The following is a 16838-nucleotide window of genomic DNA, read 5'->3' on the forward strand; positions in this document are numbered from 1 at the left end:
CATGAGAGGGATTAGCGAAGCTGTTGGGGACTCGTCCCTCGCAGAAAGTTCTCGGGATGAGGTCACGCATTTGCTCAGTGGGCGTGCCTGGCCTCCAGCTGAACAGGCTGGGCCAGCCCCAGGCTGTGTGTGGGTCAAAGGCAGTGTCACTTGGCAAACATGTTTCCCTCCTTCCCCCCTCACCCTGAGAGGCCCAGCTGCTCCCCTGCCTCCACTGTCCCTTGCAGGGAAGTCCGCTCTCCCAAAAATTACCCGCAACTCCAAAGACCCTTTCAAAAGCTACCTGTGCCACATTTGGGAAGATCTGCAACAAAATGGGGAAAAGCCTGGGAGAAGTGAAAATCAGCAGGCACTAAAGTCTAAGAATCACGTGATCTGTCAGTGATTTTCATTTCCTGCCTTTTGGGATTTTCCAAATTCCTACAAGAATTGGCCAGATTTACCAAGAGAAAAGATGCCTTTTTAACAAAATGGACAGCTACAGTGCCAGCCTAACCCCTTTCTTCTTGGAAAAGCGTCGATCAATGCTTTATTCTAACATTCTTGGGGAGGCTGATCAATCTTAACACCTGATCTTCACCAGCTGAGGTGATCCAATACGAGTCAGACTCCGCTGCCGCCTCTGGCACATGTCAGCGCTAGATAAACGTTTTGTTGCATGGGCGAGTCAACGACTGAATGGACTGGCGGCTGGGCAGGCAGAGCTGGACAGCTCCCAGAAGCTCCTTCATACAGTGGAGAAAGATGCCTGGCAAGAGCCACAGCCAGAAGCCAGCCCCGCGGTTGCCAGGCAACGCGCAGGTTACCAGCCCATGCCCTGCACCCCTTTCTTCCTGCACCAGGAACAGATGCTCATGGTGCTAAGGGGGCAAAGAGGACTCCCCCTGCTCCATGCCCTCTCCACCTCTCTCTTCGTCCCAACAGGATCTTCCTATGACTTCTTTGGATAAACACTTCCAGCGGCTCCCTTCTGCCTACAGAATAAAGGCCCCGCTCCCTGACAGCGTGTTCAAGGTGCCTCTCAGTCTGACTTATCCCAGCTCCCCCCGCGCCCCCTGCCCCCCCAGCATCTCTCTGTTACCCACCCTGTTTCCCGCTGCCCTGGTCTCTCCAACCCCCGCCACGTGTCTCCCTCCACTGCCTGGCTTTCCCAGGAACACACTCTGGGCCTTCACTCCACCGGCCTGGCCTGCCCTTCTGCCACTGCAACCTTTCTGTCTGGAAGGTTCTAGTTCATTCTTCCAAACCTTGTTTGAGGATCTCCATGAAACCTCGTATTTCACCAGGCAGAATTCTGCTTCCCTCCTCGGCGTTCCCAGAGCATTTCCTAATGTGGCCACCACAGCCCGCCCACGTGTAAGCGTCTCTGCTCGTCTCCCTGCGTGTGTCCCTCTGCCCTGGACTGGATGCTGAGGTCCACAGACCATTTCTTGTCTATTACTCCCGTGCGCCTGCCCAGGACGGGGGCCTTGAAATCAAATAGAACTGAATGGAATTGCCCTATTCTTGGTGGTTGTCCCCTCTCTACCCTTGGAGTGCTTCTCAATGCAGGCTCCACACCAACAGGAGTCTGACCTGTCCTCTTTACTGCTGTGTCCCCAGGCTGTAGGGCTCTAAGCACCCAGTAAACACTTGCTGAATGAGGATGCGAACTAGAACCTCTACCCCATCCGCCAGAACGATCGCGGTACCTGTAACAGAAGTCGTGCTTCTGGAAGGTTTCGCAAGCCGAAGGGAAGATGTCCAGAAAGGCCCAGAGCGTCGTGCAGGTGTCACAAAGGTAGAGAACAATGTCCTTTAACTCCTGTTGCCAAAAGGAAACACCGCGTTATTCTCCTCGCCCCGTGACAGCTCTGCAGAGGGCAGGAGACAAAGCTGACAGAGCCAGGGGTCCCCAACAGGCAGAGAGAGGGATGCCTTGTGGTGGGAGAGCACGGGAGGTCTGGGCCAGGCCTGGCTGGCCGTCTCTACGAGCACAATCGGGGCAAGTCACTCACACTCCCTAAGCCCCGGGACTTGCTACCACAGCTCCAATGGGGTCCACCCCGTGGTCTCTAGGGTTACTTCTAGCTCCAGGGTCAGATGGTTCTCTCTGCTAAACTGAAGGAGAATCAACCCTGAATCAGAACACAGCGCCTGCGGTCCCACACCAAGTACATCCCAGTGAGAACAAGAACAGCAAGCCCACGCTCTCCTTGCATTTTGAAGAGGGTGTTCAGGTTGGGAGTGCTTTCTCAGACACTTCCTGGTCGTCATGACCACTCATGAGCCGGGCAGCTGCTAGACTCTCTATTGTGCAGACAGGAACCGGAGGGTCAGAGGGGTGAGAAGGTCCTGCTCCCACAGCACCTGGTGCGGGCGCCCCTTTCTGAAACATTTAATGCCTGTTTCCCAGGAGACAGCGAGCTCCAGGCCGGCAGCTCCCGGCTGCCGCATTCCTGCTCTGTCTCCGGTGCTCATCTACCTCCTGCCTGTCATCTCCAGGCGACTCTAAGTTCCACGGGAGCAGGCGACATGTCTCCTTCTGCGACTGCCTTACTCCCAAGGCCCAGCACAGGGCCTGGCACATGCCAGGAGCTCCGCAGTACAAAGTCACCGAATGAATGAACAGCTCAAACAATAGCACACGAATGAACCTGTTGAACTGCACTAAACTCCTGCCCCCTGAATTCTAGTTCCCTGTTCGTTCCACTACTTCCTAAATGAAGCTTCCAGAGGAGAATGGGAGCCTGCCCAAGTGCTCTTAACGCGACAGGACAGCTGCTTATGGGACTGGGAAAAGGGACCGCGAGCAGGGCAACCTCACCGGGAGAGGCATTTCACTGGGGGTCAACCGGCCCCGCTCTTCAAGCTTCTGGGGTGTGGAGCTGGCCCCGTCCCCTTGCAAGCCGCTGTGCTGGAGGATGTTGCTGAAGACCTGTGAGACACAGAGGTGACTCTCCCACCAGCTCCAACCAGCAGCTCGGACCCCTGCCTCCCCAGGGGTGGGTGATCTGAAAACTGCCGTGGCCTCTGGAACCTAAGCCAGGGCTCCCAGGACACCGGCTGAGACAATGACCTGCCCAGAGAGCAGGGTCAGAGTGGACACTGTGAAGTAGAGATGAGGGGGGTATTCTCTTCACAGGATTACGGTGAGGATTAAAAAGATAAAATGTACGTAGAGCCCCCAGAATTACGCAGATGTTATCTTACTGGAGAGGCTGGGCAAGTGCACAATAATATTGAAGATACCTATTCAATAATATACAATGTGTTTTTCGATCCCCTGTAGATGGCTTTCATGGAAACTATGGTGAAATAAAAGACAAATCAGCAGTGAGGGGACACAGCGCCAATGGCAAAATCATGCAAACCTTCGGCTGACTGTGCCATCTGTAAGCATGCCAGTCCCCCAGAGACCTTCGGGAACTGGCTCTAGGACCCCCGCCGATACCAAAACTCACAGATGTTCAAGTCCCTTCTATAAAGTGGCGTTGTGTTTGCATATAACCTACACCCATCATCCTGTATACTTTAAATCATCTCTAGATTACTTATAATGCCTAATCCAATGTAAACGCTACATAAAGAGTGGTTATACTGTATGGATTAAGAAATGACAAGAAAAGAAGTCTGTACATTTTCAGCACAGACACAACCATCAGAGGCCTAACTGTTTAGTACACATCAGCAGCAATGTAACATTTAGAAAAACACACTTTCGATCCATGGTTGATTGGATCCCCAGATGCAGAACCCATGGATACAGAGGCCGAATGTATTGAAAAAGTTACCATGAACAGTGAATTCTCTTGGTGATGGGATGGAATCATAGAGGAATATTAATCTTCTATTTTTGTTTTTTTATATTTCCCCATGTTTTATAATGAGCATTATTATTTCATTAAATGATTTTATAAAACCTGCCGAAACCGGTTTGGCTCAGTGGATAGAGCGTCAGCCTGCGGACTGAAGGGTCCCAGGTTCGATTCCGGTCAAGGGCATGTACCTGGGTTGCGGGCACAATCCCCAGTAGGAGATGTGCAGGAGGCAGCTGATTGATGTTTCTCTCTCATCAATGTTTCTGACTCTCTATCTCTCTCCCTTCCTCTCTGTAAAAAATCAATAAAATATATTAAAAAAAAAAAAAACTTTATAGCCCGTATTTGAGAAACCTAGCTCTCTGGCGGGGTTCTTAGAGGCTTATGGCTGTCAGCAAACACAACATGCAATCCAAGCCTTTCTGTACAAGTGCAGCACTTGACGGCCCTCAGAGCTCAATCCTGTTCAAGAGGGGAAAGAGCGAATGTGAAGTGTGCGTGAGAAGCAGGACACGGAGACCTTCTGGGGAGGGGAGGGGTGTGGGAAGTAACCCTTTCTCCCAGGCTCAGCAAAGTCAAGGTCACCACCAGGTGGGGAGGGGGTCTGCTTCCCAAGCTCGTCCTCCCCTGGGCAGGGCTGAGAGCTGGTACCTGAAGGATGGTGGGCATGCTTTCATCCAGGTCATTGTAGTAACTTGGCTGCTGGTTAAAGATGTTTCCTGAAAAGAGAAGCGAACGGTAGAAATTGGGAAAAGAGAGGGGGGCGGAGAGGATATAGTACAGCAGGTTACCAGCAGGTTCTGTGACCTCTCTTCCCTTTCCTAAGCCTGTGTGAACTAGAGCAGTCCTGGCCCAGGGCCCTGCTGGCACCCAGCTTCGGCCCAGCCTAGAAACTTCCCAGGGCGGGGAGGAACTTGCTTGGTACAATTTAACCTTTTAAGCACCTCTGCCCAGCGAGTTACGCAAAAGGCCTGCCCTGGTCAGACCAGCTCGCTGACACCCCCAGGGAGGGATCACACTTGGGCACTGTGCCTTCCATGACAGCATCGGCTTTGGAAGTGGGAGTCAGCCATCTCTCTGCTCAAGAAATCTGGATGCCAAATCCAGGATTCTTGCCAGGCCACGTCTTCAATAATGTGAAGGAATCTAAGGAGACATTTCTTTGGAAATTCTCTCACCCTCTGCTTTTGAATATGCTGGCCATGCCAAGCGATCCCACTCCAAGGAGAGAGGCCTGCAAGGGACCTGACGTCCTCCCCCTTCCTGGCATCGCACCTCCTCCTTTGCACCGTCCTCAACCTCAGAGAGCAAACCCTGTCCCCTCCTTCTGTAGGAAGAGACCTCCCATAAGGCAGGTGTCACCTTCTCCAGGCAGTATCTCCTGACCCAGGCATCAGGAGCCGGTCTCCTCCCATCATTCCCAGGGCCACACCATGGTCCCCTCTGAACCCGAACGACCGGGCCTGGGGTAAGGCACTCTCTCAGATCTTTCCAACGTGTAAGCCCGGGGAACAGGGGTTTTTATAAGCATCAAAAGAGATCATATTTCACAATCTGCCCTTGGGGACTTTGAAGTCCCATTCCTCTCCTTTATCTGATTCTGACGATGGCGAAGAACTTTTGATCTCTTAAAGGAATAATTTAAAAGGCCTGGGACAGCACCCTGGTACGTGTGGCTCAGTGGATTGGAGCATCATCCCATGCACCAAAGGGTAGAGGTAAAATCATGGAAACCTTTTACTGCTTACCGGTCAGGGCGCATACCCAGGTCTTGGGTTTGACCCCCCGTTAGGACATGGGAGGCAACAGATCGATGTTTCTCTCTTGCATCAATGTTTCTCTCTCCCTCTCCCTTCTTCTCTCTCTAGAATCAATGAAGGACATATCCTCGGGTGAGGATTTTAAAAATAATTAATTAATTTTTAAAAAACAAACGGGACAGCAATGGCATCCTTAGAAACATCACTCCTCAGCCGAAACAGTTCAGAAGCCCAGGGTGAGGAGAAAGTACTGGGTGTTTGGAAGACTGTGTCCTACAATTCCAAGGTGAGCAAGACGGACAGGGGTGCCCGGGGTGAGCACCTCTCCACGCAGGGCCCGCTGCCATGAGCTGCGACTCAAAGGGCATTGTTCCCTCTGTCGCATCCCGACAAAGCTCCTGTCTCTGACGGAGCCTTCCAGCCCACTGCCTCCGGACAGGAGCCAAGTGCTGACGTCATTCCTTTCACAACTCAGAGAGTCCTCGCTGAACTCTGCCCCCGTCTGTTCTCAGCAACAATGCAAATCATGTCAGTTCTGAGGCAGCCCCAGCATCCCTGAGGCAGGGAGTGGCGAAGAACAAGAGCTAGGGAGTCAGGCCGACGTGACATCAATCCCAGCTCGGCCACTTGTTAGTCACGGCCTCTTACACTCAGTGTCCTTGTCTGTAAATGGGGAGGTGACAGCACTACATCACAGGGCTTGTGAGGATCAACTGACAGAACACGAGGAGTGCTCAGCCCCCAGTGAACACGCAGATACAGGCTAGCTGTCACCGCTGCTCTTCTGCTACCAGCTTCCCCACTCCTTCAACTGTTCAACTCACAGCCTCACACAAAGACTCCAAGATCCCTGACGAACCGTGTGGGACAGCTTTCTGCCTCCACTCCCCCAGCGCCACCAGCCACTTATTTCAGAGTCGACACACATACATCTAAGCCGTTTCTAAGCACCACCCACCACTGCTGCTCCGAATCCCCCCCGCACTCCTCCAGGCGCCACCTCTGGAGCCTCTGGTTTGATTTATGGGGCCATCTCCGTGCACCCCCAGCCCCCCACCCCACACCCCACACACCTATCATCTTCTTGAGCAGCGGCGAGTTGCCTTTTCCAAAGAGCACGCAGAGGTCCAGGATCTTTGGGATGTCAAACAGGAAGTTATTGTAGAGGATTTCTCCAAACGCAGAGGGGGAAATGAAGTGATCCTAGGAGCAGGGCAGAGAGAGGGTGAGAGACTGTCTGAATGCAGATGCATCGTAAAGTAAGAGCAAACGCAGGAGAAACAGCCTTCAGGCCCATCACAGGGGACTGGGTAGCAAATGAAGTTCCATCCACACTGTGGACACGTCTGAGACTCCTATATTGACCTGGGGCAAAAGTCATTTCATGTAAAAAGGAGCAGAAGTACATGGTGCAACAGTTGGTTGGGGGTTCATTCTGAAATAGTTATGGGTGAATTACCAGGATGTCTGGGATCACTTTCAAATACTCCAGAAAGAAAAAAATCTCTGGAGGCGGAAGAAAATGAGATCGGCAAAATGTGGATAACTGTTTAAGTTGGGTGATGGGTACATAGGGTTCATTATGCTTTTGAGATTTTTGAAAATTTCCATACTAAAAAAGTTAAAAAACCCCCACAAGATCCTATTTTTAAAATAAATACACTCACACACACACACACACACACACACACACATCGCGCTACTGAAAGGGAAAATAAAATCCCCTAAAAAAACAGGCACCTTAACAGTAGTTATTGGGGGGCGGGGATTTTGTAGGTAACCTTCACTATTGACAAAATATTTCTGTAATGTTTGTGTTGTTTAGAGACAGTATTATTATTATTATTATTATTTATTGGTTTTAGAGGAAGGGATAGAGAGAAACATTGATGTGAGAGAAACACCGATCGGCTGCCTCCCGCATGCGCCCCAACTGGGGATTGAACCCACAACCTGGGTATGTGCCCTGACCAGGGACCGCATCCACCACCTTTTGGGGTACAGAATGACGCTCCAACCAACCAGCCAGGGCAGCAGCGTTATTATTTGGAAAACTGGGGGGTGGGAGGAGTAAAGGTTTTTAAACAGCACATACAAGTTCCTTTCAAAAATGAGAATCAGTATTTTCACCCTCTGACGCACAAGGAAAGGCAGAGTCACGCGTCAACTGGCAAAGGGCCCTGGGCTCCCATTGATGGAAACACTGGGTGTAATGCAGACGGACCCGGGGAGCTAGAGGATAAGGGACGTGGCACAGATTTCTTCCCCAACAGGGGGAATAAAGGCGGAGCGGAGACAAAGAGGAAACGCGATACTTCCAGAGCCTTCCTTCCCAGGACGGAGAGAACGCACTGGGGTGTTGGGTGTCGGTGGCGACCTGTCACGGGACCAGGGGCTTACTTTGGATTCCTTGTGAGTGGACATGCGGAGGAAGGTGAGAAAAACACTGCGGTGGAGACGCTTCTGCATGGCAGCCACCTCGGGGGCCGGGGCCACCCACTCGTCGAACTTTCGGGGAACATAGTACAGGTAGGAGTCCAGGCACTTCTGCAGGGTCTCGTCGAAGATGACCTGAGCCAGGCAACAGAGGAGAGCAAGGATTGTCACCGACACCCAAGGGCTTGCGGGTGGACTGAGCAGGGGCTCGCGGCCGTGGCCAACACTCCAACCCCAAGGGACTGAGAAGGTATGAATGAGGGAGGGCTACACACAGTTTCTAAAAATGACACGTTGGAAGGTGTTGTATAAACATCATTAAGATTGTGATACAAGACAGAGCCATCCAAACCACAATTTCCTGTTAAGGATCCAGTGAAAAAAGGAGAGAAGAAAGCCTCTCCTAGGAGGAGAGAAACAACAGAAACCAACCAAACAGCATGGCATGTGCTTTGTCTTAGCGTTAATTTTGATAGAATGTTACCTGGCACCAGAATTTATCGTGAGGCAAGGCCAGGAGCCAGTCGAGGTCATTGGCTACGAAGGTGGCGCGTTCCAGGTACTCCTCCACTAGGGCGGGAATGTTGTCTTTAGGGGGCGGTTTGTATAACACAAAATACCGGTCTGCCTTCTGCTCGGGGTGCTACGGATCCAAAAACCACGTGTTACCGTGGCAGAGGTTAGTCAGCGAGGGCCCATCTGCCAACCCACAGCAATGACAGCGCTGGGCTGTTCCAACCGGTGACCCTCCAAGGAGCTTTTAAGCATAAAGAACCAAGTGTGTCTGACAAAGGGGCTTGGTTGCGTCATGAGAACACTAGGCGGGCTTTAAAAACCATGTTTTTTTGGAGAATATTTTCATCACATGGGGAAAGGTTAAGAAAAGAAAAAGCAGGATACAAACCTCTCTAGTTAATATAATCAGCTTTGGGATTAAAAAAAAGCAGACATTAGATAGATAGATAGATGATTGATAGATAGATAGATAGATAGATAGATGATAGAGAGAGAGAGAGATGATAGATAGATGACAGATAGATACATAGATAGATGACAGATAGATACATAGATAGATGACAGATAGATAGATAGATAGACAGACAGATTTAACACATTCACATACAGGCGTGTGTGGGGACAACACTCTAAAGCTGATAGTGGTTGTCTCTGGAGGGGGGATTTTGACTTGAAAATGCTTTCCAATAAAAAAAATGAACATGTATTACTTTTTAAAATTATCTTTTAATTATATAAGTGAGACCTGAGCATCTTTTCTTTCAAAAGTTTACAACACGACAGAGAAGGTAAGCCGCCTCCCAGCCCCGTGTCCATCCATCCAGTGAGTGTCCTTACAGACCCTTTGTAGGCATTTACGTTAAAATATACCCGCAGAAGGTATTTGTTTAGACGTTTCCTCACAAAAATGGTATTATTCTATATGTGTTATGCTCTATCCATTTTATAACCAGGAAAAAACACCTGAGTCATTCTTTTTTTTAAAGAAAAGATGCTAGTCGAGTAGTGGCAGGTCTTGGCTTAGATTCACAAGTTCTCTCGCCCAACCCCTACCTTGCCATGAACAGACCTGACTTTGTTCACCATGAAGAGCCCAGTTTGCTCCTCTGACTGCATAAGGGCTGCTTTCTCCAGGGGAAATGGTAACAGGAGGAAGACCAGGCCACATCTCAGCTGTTATCAAACACAATCCACCCACTTCCAGGTCTGCCAGTCCAGGGGGGACAGGAAAATCTCAACCAATTGCTAGTCTCCTTGACAACCACTTATGCCTCCCTACCGCCTAAGGCAAGTTTTCAAACTGTGGAGTCTTTGGGTTCCACAAGGATTCCTGTGGTGTGTGTGTAGGGTGGGTGGGGGGGGGGGAGGGGTGGATCTCTGGGTGGGTCTTTAGGACCCTTCCCATTTAAATTAAAATTTATACAGTGGGGTTCCAGGAGCAAATCTTTGAAAAAGGAATCCTGCTGACTGAACCCAGTTCAAAACTACTCTCTAAGGTCTAAATTCATCTCCTGGGTTTCCTGGCTTCCCCGAAACTCTTATCTGTTTGACACCTCACCTCTTAGGTCACTCATTGCTCAGGCCAGGTTACTCACCCTTCCTCCACTCTGGAAACAGACTCCCCCCCCCGCCCACCGCCCCAAGATCCTACTTTCCTTTCCTTACCATCCTACAAGCATGGACTGGAGCCCTGCTGTGTGTGGCACAGGAAGAAAAGCATCTGCGTGCTCAGAGACCGTGCTGCAGCGGGGAAGATGCACATCTAAGCCATCAAGAGAGCATAAAACAGAGCAAGTGGCAGCTCAGACCTGCCAGAGGGGCCGTGGAGCGCAAAGGGGATGGACAAATGGAGGACAAGGGCCAGCTCGCTTCCCAGAGCAGCAGCGTCTGAGTTGGGCCTTGGAGAATGAGAAAGATTTTTAGAATGAAGAAGCGGTATTTTTATGGAGGCATAAAAATGCGCCATAAAAAAAAAAAAAAGAGGGCACAGATTGCCCTGGGAGGTAGGAGATGGATGTGGAAGGAGAGAACACTGGAACGATGACAATAAAAGCCACCAGTTACCAAGGGCCTGTCCTGTGCCTGCAGCTGAGCAGGCATGTTCCCCAGCCTTTCTTTCTTACCTACAACAACTATTGAAAAGGGAGACAGCATTTTTTTACAGGGGAGGAAACAAAGACTCGATAAGCTTCAGGAACGTTGCCAAAGTCACATGGCTAAGGAGGCAACTGAGGCAGCGTGTGCACCAAAGCTTACACTGCAGACCTACTAAGTGACCTGTGGTACCCATGTGCCATCCTGGTCTCACTGCTTGTCCTTTTGAGGCGAGGAAGGACCAGATCCTGCTAAGGTCTTTGAAGAACCTTGAATGCCAAGCTCAGAGTAGGGGCTTTATTTCGTAGGTAATGGGGGCCGTGGGAGATTTCGGGGCAGGGAGCGGCAGGCCCCAGCTGTATCTTCAGCCCCCAGAGCTGGCTTAGGTCCCGCCTGCTCAAAGGAGCTTTCTGAACATTCTCTGCCCACCACACTTCTTGATAAGTAACCATCTGCACCGTTCTCCCACTGCTCCACTTAAACGAGTCTTGTCTTCCTCCAAAGACTTGCTTTGGGGTATTCAACAGCACCAAGTGTGCACTGTGCACACAGTAGGTACTCAATAAACATTAGCTTGGCCCATCACCCTGCAAAGGCGGCACGGTGGCTGTCCCTTGGCTAGAGATCTCCTTGTCCCACGTTAGGAATAAAGACACAGATATAGGATGGGTACAAACCTCAAGACAATCTTCTAGGAGCTTCCACGGCCAGCAGGGTAACCCTCTTCAGCACGGCCAGCAAGACTACTCCTCGTTCAGGCAACTGTCTCCCTCAGCTCATCCCTCTCCCCACCCTACTCCCATTCAAGGCTCCTGTCACGGTCACTGTTATCACCACCATTACTGCGTGTTTACTATGTTCTAGTATAGTGTTTATTCAGACGTCTCGTGTAATCCTCATAGCCACCGCACAAAGCTGGTTCTATTATTACCCCTTTTAGGTCCCGAGGTATGGAGAGGTTACGTAACTTGCCCAAAGTCACACAGCCAAGTATGCGTGACATTTGACTCAAAGCCCCTGGGATACTGTTTCCACCGCAGGTGACGGGTGGTTGGTGTAGGAGTCAGGCTCTCTCAAAACAGCACACTCGGGTCCTCCTGCCAGACCCACCCTTTGCCGACTGCTCTGCCTGGCTAACGCTTATTCATCCTTCAATACCCAGGTCAGGATCTCCCTCCTTAAGGAGCCTTCCCTGGCTGCGCATGTCCTCCCACTACTCCCGAGGCCCCCCTGCCTACACACCCCGCTTTGGTCTGGATCAGCAGCCTGGACTTCCTTGACCACCACCCTGATCACATGGCAGAGAAGCTACTGGTCTGCTTTTCTCTCAGACCATGGGCAGCTCCAGGGCAGGAACCATGTCTTTTCTCTTTGCAGCTCCAGTGCCTGTCACAAAGGCTGCTGGGGTCCTTGACTCATTTACTGAATCTTCCTGGCCCCGGGAAGCCAGAATGAAGAGAAGGCACCAGGTCCCTGCTCTCCCGGAGCCCACAGTCCAGCAGCCCTGGTGTTCCGTGTGCGGGGAAGGACTGAGGTGGAAAACTAGACCCAACCACTCAAGGAACCCGGCTCCTCCGGTCCTGTCCACAGAACTTTCTGCAGTAACGGAGCTGCCCTACACCGTGCAGGCCACCACTTACCCCAATGGGGCTACTTCACTTTAACTAAAGTTAAAATAAATGTCCAGTTCTTCAGTTGAACAATCCACATTTCAAGTGCTCAATTGTTATATTTGGCAAATGGCTACCCTATTGGACAGAAGAGTTTTCGATTTTCTGATCAATAGCTTCCTTACATAAAAAGGTCACAAAAAAGAAATAAGAGATTTTATAGCAGAAAGATGATGGGTCTGACCTCTAGGGTCAGCCTAGCTGGATTCCCCTCCTGGTTCCCCTAACTTCCTATTTCTGTGACCCTGAACTCTCTGTTTCCTCATCTGTGAGATTTGGACAGCCAAAATACCTACTCATAGGGCTACGGTGCAGCTTACAAGAGATAATCCAGGTGGGGTGTTTAGGAAGGTTTGGCCCAGCGCGAGTGCTCCGTGCCTGCTAAGTACTATTAATAATACTCTTGGGAGCAATGGGAGGGCATGCGCGGCCTAGACAGTAGTTAGGAAGTAACAGGAAGCCATTCAGAAAGCAGGAAATAGAACACCAAGCTCTGGTTTCCCACGACTTGACTCCAGCCCCGGGAAAGTACTTCCTCCCACCTTGTGCGAGTAAGCTCATCTTCTTGGGAAAACAGCGAGTGGGTGGGGGGACTCCAGGCCCCGGGCCTGGCTCCTTCAGCACCTGGCACCTCCCTGTGGCTCTGATCTCCCTCTGCAGCTGGTAACTGGCATCCTCACAGCCTCCTTCGTTTTCAGTCTCACGGGCCCTGCCGAGTCTGTATGTGGCACGTCTCAGCCCACTGACATTGAGATCAAAGACGGCCGGACCTCTGAAAACAGTGTTCCCCCCGAAGTGTGGATAGCAGCTGAGATAGCTCTGAAAAAGGCCTACCTGAAACCTGAACCCCTCCCACAGGGCCAAATGCCCAAACCCGGCTTTGGGATGGATCCATTTCCAGGCCAGCTCAGGCTAGCCAGAACTGCCCTCCGACTCCGATTCAAAATGCAATGCTTTGGGGGAAGGTGTGGGGAGGTGACAGGGAAAATACGACTCAAATTCAGGCTGCGGCTTGGAACGGAAACCTCTACGCTGGGCCTGGAAGGAACTGGTAGTGTCCCAGCTACTGGATTACTGACTGTGGCCCCGAGGTCACTCTTGGAACAGATAAAGAAGGAATTTACTTCGCACTTTTGAAATTGCAAGAATGATAACATCAGTCCGAAAGGCCCCAAGGCACCGGCTCACCAGCGCTGGTGATGTCCTCAGCTTTCCTGTCTTCAGGTCCTTGTGGGTGATCTGGAGTTGGTCCAGGGGCAGAGCTGGCATTGTGCTGCGTGACCCTCCTGAAAGGAAGATGGATGGGAAGAGAGAGCAGACACATAGGCTCCTGGTGCAAGGGCCTGCTCTGGGCTGGTCCCGGGAGCTGCAACCGCTGGCCTCAAGGGACTCCTGACACGGGCCTCAAAGGCCTGGCTCCTGTACTAATCCAGGCTACAGTGACTACACACTCCCACCCTTTGAGGACCGGTCCCACGTGCCTAGATGATGTATTATGGCTCCAGCTCCGGGCCCTCCTTGGCCTGTGAGCTCTGTGAAGCTAGTGCCCGGCTCTCCTCCTCCTCCTAACTTTCCCAGGACCAGCACAGGCTGGTGGAGAGGTGGCCTCATCCAAATGTTTGCTGAACAACGAACTGAACAGGATACTCTTCTTATAACTCCAACCAGATTTTAAGTCTTTTGAGGGCAAAGCCATGGGCCTTTCCTCACTTGTGGAGTGTGTTTAGATTCTATAACCTTTCTAGGCTTCAGGGAGGAAGGACATGGATAGACAAAAGGATCAAGGAGGATGACAGAATTCACAGAAACGTGCTAGTACGAGCTCCTTTCTAGAGGCCCAGATGGGCCTCAGACTCAGCGAACGGCAGATCGCACGTCTTCCGTCTTCCCATCCAATGCTCTTTTCACAATACCAGTGGCCTGACCCACTGGGGGGCTGTGCACATTGGCTATATCATGGAATGAAGTGAATCAGGACCTTTAACAGACACGCCATAAACCATCAGCACCGTCTCAGTGACAATATGAAGACATACTAAGGCCGGGATGAGGAGACCATCACCTCCGAGCCCTCGCAGAAAAGCCGAAGGGCATGATCATCCATGCGTTACATGGACTATATACGTATACACGGGTGTCCATATCTGACATCAGGCCAGGGCCTGGTGTTCGGAAGACACCCCGATGAGGCAGGGTCTCTTCCCTGAGGAAGCTCACGCCCCAAAATAATGACAACAGCCGCAGGAGCAACGTGCTTGTCACGTGCTGGCAACTCTTGCTCGGCGTGAACTCAGTCCACACGTGTTAACTCACTCTGCATGTATTCATGCTCACACCAGCTCTAAGGCTGGTTCTATTAGCATCTTCACTTTACCAACGCGGAAATCGAGGGTAATGGCGCTAAGTGTTCAACACAGGACTTGGTGTGTAACAAGCACTCGATAGAGTTCACTGGTTGTTACTCTAAGTCCCGCCATAGGCAGAGCGCCGTGGGCTTCTTCACTCACTCAGCACCGACTTCATACGTGCAGAGTCCTGGGAGGGTCAGTGATTATGATTTGGTGTGGCCAGAGCTGTAACAGGAAAACCCCACAACAAGCACAGCGGAGAAAGGGAGAATGCCACCGGGAAAGTGACCTGTCCCCAGGCGGTTGAAGGGTAGCATGACAAGATGGGAAGGAAGGGGATTCCAAGCAAACAGCGAGCGTGAGCCAAGCCTCAGAGCCTGTGGTCTGAAGGAAGGGCAAGACATGGTTGGAAACGCCAGGTCAGGGAGGGGATGACAGACGTGGAGGGAAGATGCTGGAGAGGAAAGATGGGGCCAGTTTGTTTGTTGTTTAAAGCCTTGAATGCCATGCTAAAGATTTTGGCTTTTCATCTGCAGGCAGTGAGGAGCCATTTACGTCGAGGAGGGACATGATCAGAAAGAGAAGGCAATAACCTGGTGGCAGGAGAGACCGCCTAGAAACCACTGGAGAGCAAAGTCTATGTTAATCCTCTCACTCCTCCACCCACGGATTTCCGAGCACCTCTGATCCAGGCACTGAAGCCCGCAGGAGGCTCAGGTGCACACATAACAGGCCTGTCCTGCCCTGCGTGGAACTTAGTCTTGAAGGGAAAGACAGCAATGAGTCAAACAGCCATACAAACACGTAAGTCTCAACACCGTGATGTACGCTACGTAGGTGCGGCCCGTGCAGCTAGGACAGAGAACTGGCCGGGCAGAGGAAGGCTGCCAAGGAAGACGTGCGTTTGCCTCTAACGCAGTGGTTCTCAACCTTGGCTGCACATTAATCTTTTTAAAATCCTGATTTCCGGGCCTCCTCCTCCGGAAATTCTGTTTCTTTGTTATGGGGTGAGGCCACAACATGAGTAACAAAGAAACAGAATTTCCGGAGGAGGAGGCCCGGAAATCAGGATTTTAAAAAAGATTCCCAGGTGATGCTAATGTGCAGCCAAGGTTGAGAACCACTGAGCTAACGTGTGGGCAGGAACTAACGCGGCACAGAAGGAACCTGAAGTTCCGAAAGAATAAGGACAATGATCGTGACAACGTCTGTGCCACCACCGTTGCAACCCCAGTGCCAATCGGGACAGCAAGGCCGAGAGTTAGGAAAGCACCTTCTTTAGGAGGGGAGCTCGGGGCCAGCACCCATTACTGTAAGGCCAGGGCGCATTCCCCGGGCTGCGGCTGCCTCCGTTTCCCTGTCATCGCCCTTCTGGTCTCCACTCAACGTGACCCTCCTTGAGGTGCCAGACGGTCCTATCTCAAGTCTCCACTCCCCCCGTTCCGGTCGTATATTCGATTATCTTGCGCCTTTACCTGTCACCGGCCGTCTCCTCCCGCTGGACTGTACACTCCATGCGGGCAGGAGTCTGGTCTGTCTTGTTCCGTTTGCATCCCCAAGTGCCCAGATCTGTGCCCGGCACGTAGGCGAAACGTGCCATCTATGTGCGGAACTAATGAATGAACCCCGAGGAAACTGAACAGCGCGGTCCCCTCGCCCCCGGATGGGCTTGCGGGGAACTCGACTCGTTTCAAGTCACTCTGGGGCCGAGCCTCGAACCCCGATACTTTCTGGCCTCGTAGGGTGCGGGGGGCGACTCCAGGCCCCTGGGGCAGCACAGCCCGGGCGCGGTCGTGGAGACAGAGTCCCCACGGCTCCTCCCTGGCCCGGTGCCCCGCATACAGCCACAAACTCACCTCGGCGGCTCCACTACCGGCTCCGTGCCGCCGCCGCTGCCGCCGCCGCGGTCCACGGTGACAGCTCCCCGTCCGCCGGCACTTCCGGGGTCAAACGGCGATTCCGCAGACGGTGATAGGAAGCCTCGACCCGGCCCCGCCCCCGGCGCCAACTGCCACCAGGAAGCCGGGCCCGAGGCCACGCCCCCAGCCCGAAGACTCCGCCCCCACAGGGACTGGTCTGACTGTAGCCACGCCCTCATCCCGCCTTTCTCCCCGCGGATGGAAGGTAATATTCGGTTGTGATTCCACCTTTTGGAAAATCCAAGTAGTAGTGGTTCTCAACCTTCTGGCCCTTTAAATAAAGTTCCTCATGTTG

General features: G+C 51.9%; 1 protein-coding gene across 3 annotated transcripts in view; it reads right to left on the reverse strand.

Annotated features, from left to right (window-relative positions):
* The window catches only part of ASCC2 (activating signal cointegrator 1 complex subunit 2), a 30984-nt gene extending 14429 nt beyond the window's left edge, over nt 1–16555 (reverse strand). The window contains exons 1-8 of one of the 3 annotated variants that reach the window (XM_070400258.1): nt 16481–16555; nt 13465–13562; nt 8481–8639; nt 7961–8131; nt 6634–6763; nt 4452–4519; nt 2807–2917; nt 1692–1804 (exon numbers count right to left, since the gene is read on the reverse strand). In XM_070400258.1, the coding sequence (XP_070256359.1) occupies nt 1692–1804; nt 2807–2917; nt 4452–4519; nt 6634–6763; nt 7961–8131; nt 8481–8639; nt 13465–13545 (833 nt within the window). In that variant the 5' untranslated portion in view covers nt 13546–13562; nt 16481–16555. The remainder of the gene's footprint in view (nt 1–1691; nt 1805–2806; nt 2918–4451; nt 4520–6633; nt 6764–7960; nt 8132–8480; nt 8640–13464; nt 13563–16480) is intronic. The other 2 variants (XM_070400259.1, XM_070400260.1) reach the window with 2 other exon arrangements.
* Between the last annotated feature and the right edge of the window lie 283 nt (nt 16556–16838).

Source organism: Myotis yumanensis, unplaced genomic scaffold, assembly GCF_028538775.1.
Source record: "Myotis yumanensis isolate MYYU_CA2020_CCGP unplaced genomic scaffold, mMyoYum1.0.hap1 SCAF_19, whole genome shotgun sequence".
Lineage (NCBI taxonomy): Eukaryota > Metazoa > Chordata > Mammalia > Chiroptera > Vespertilionidae > Myotis > Myotis yumanensis.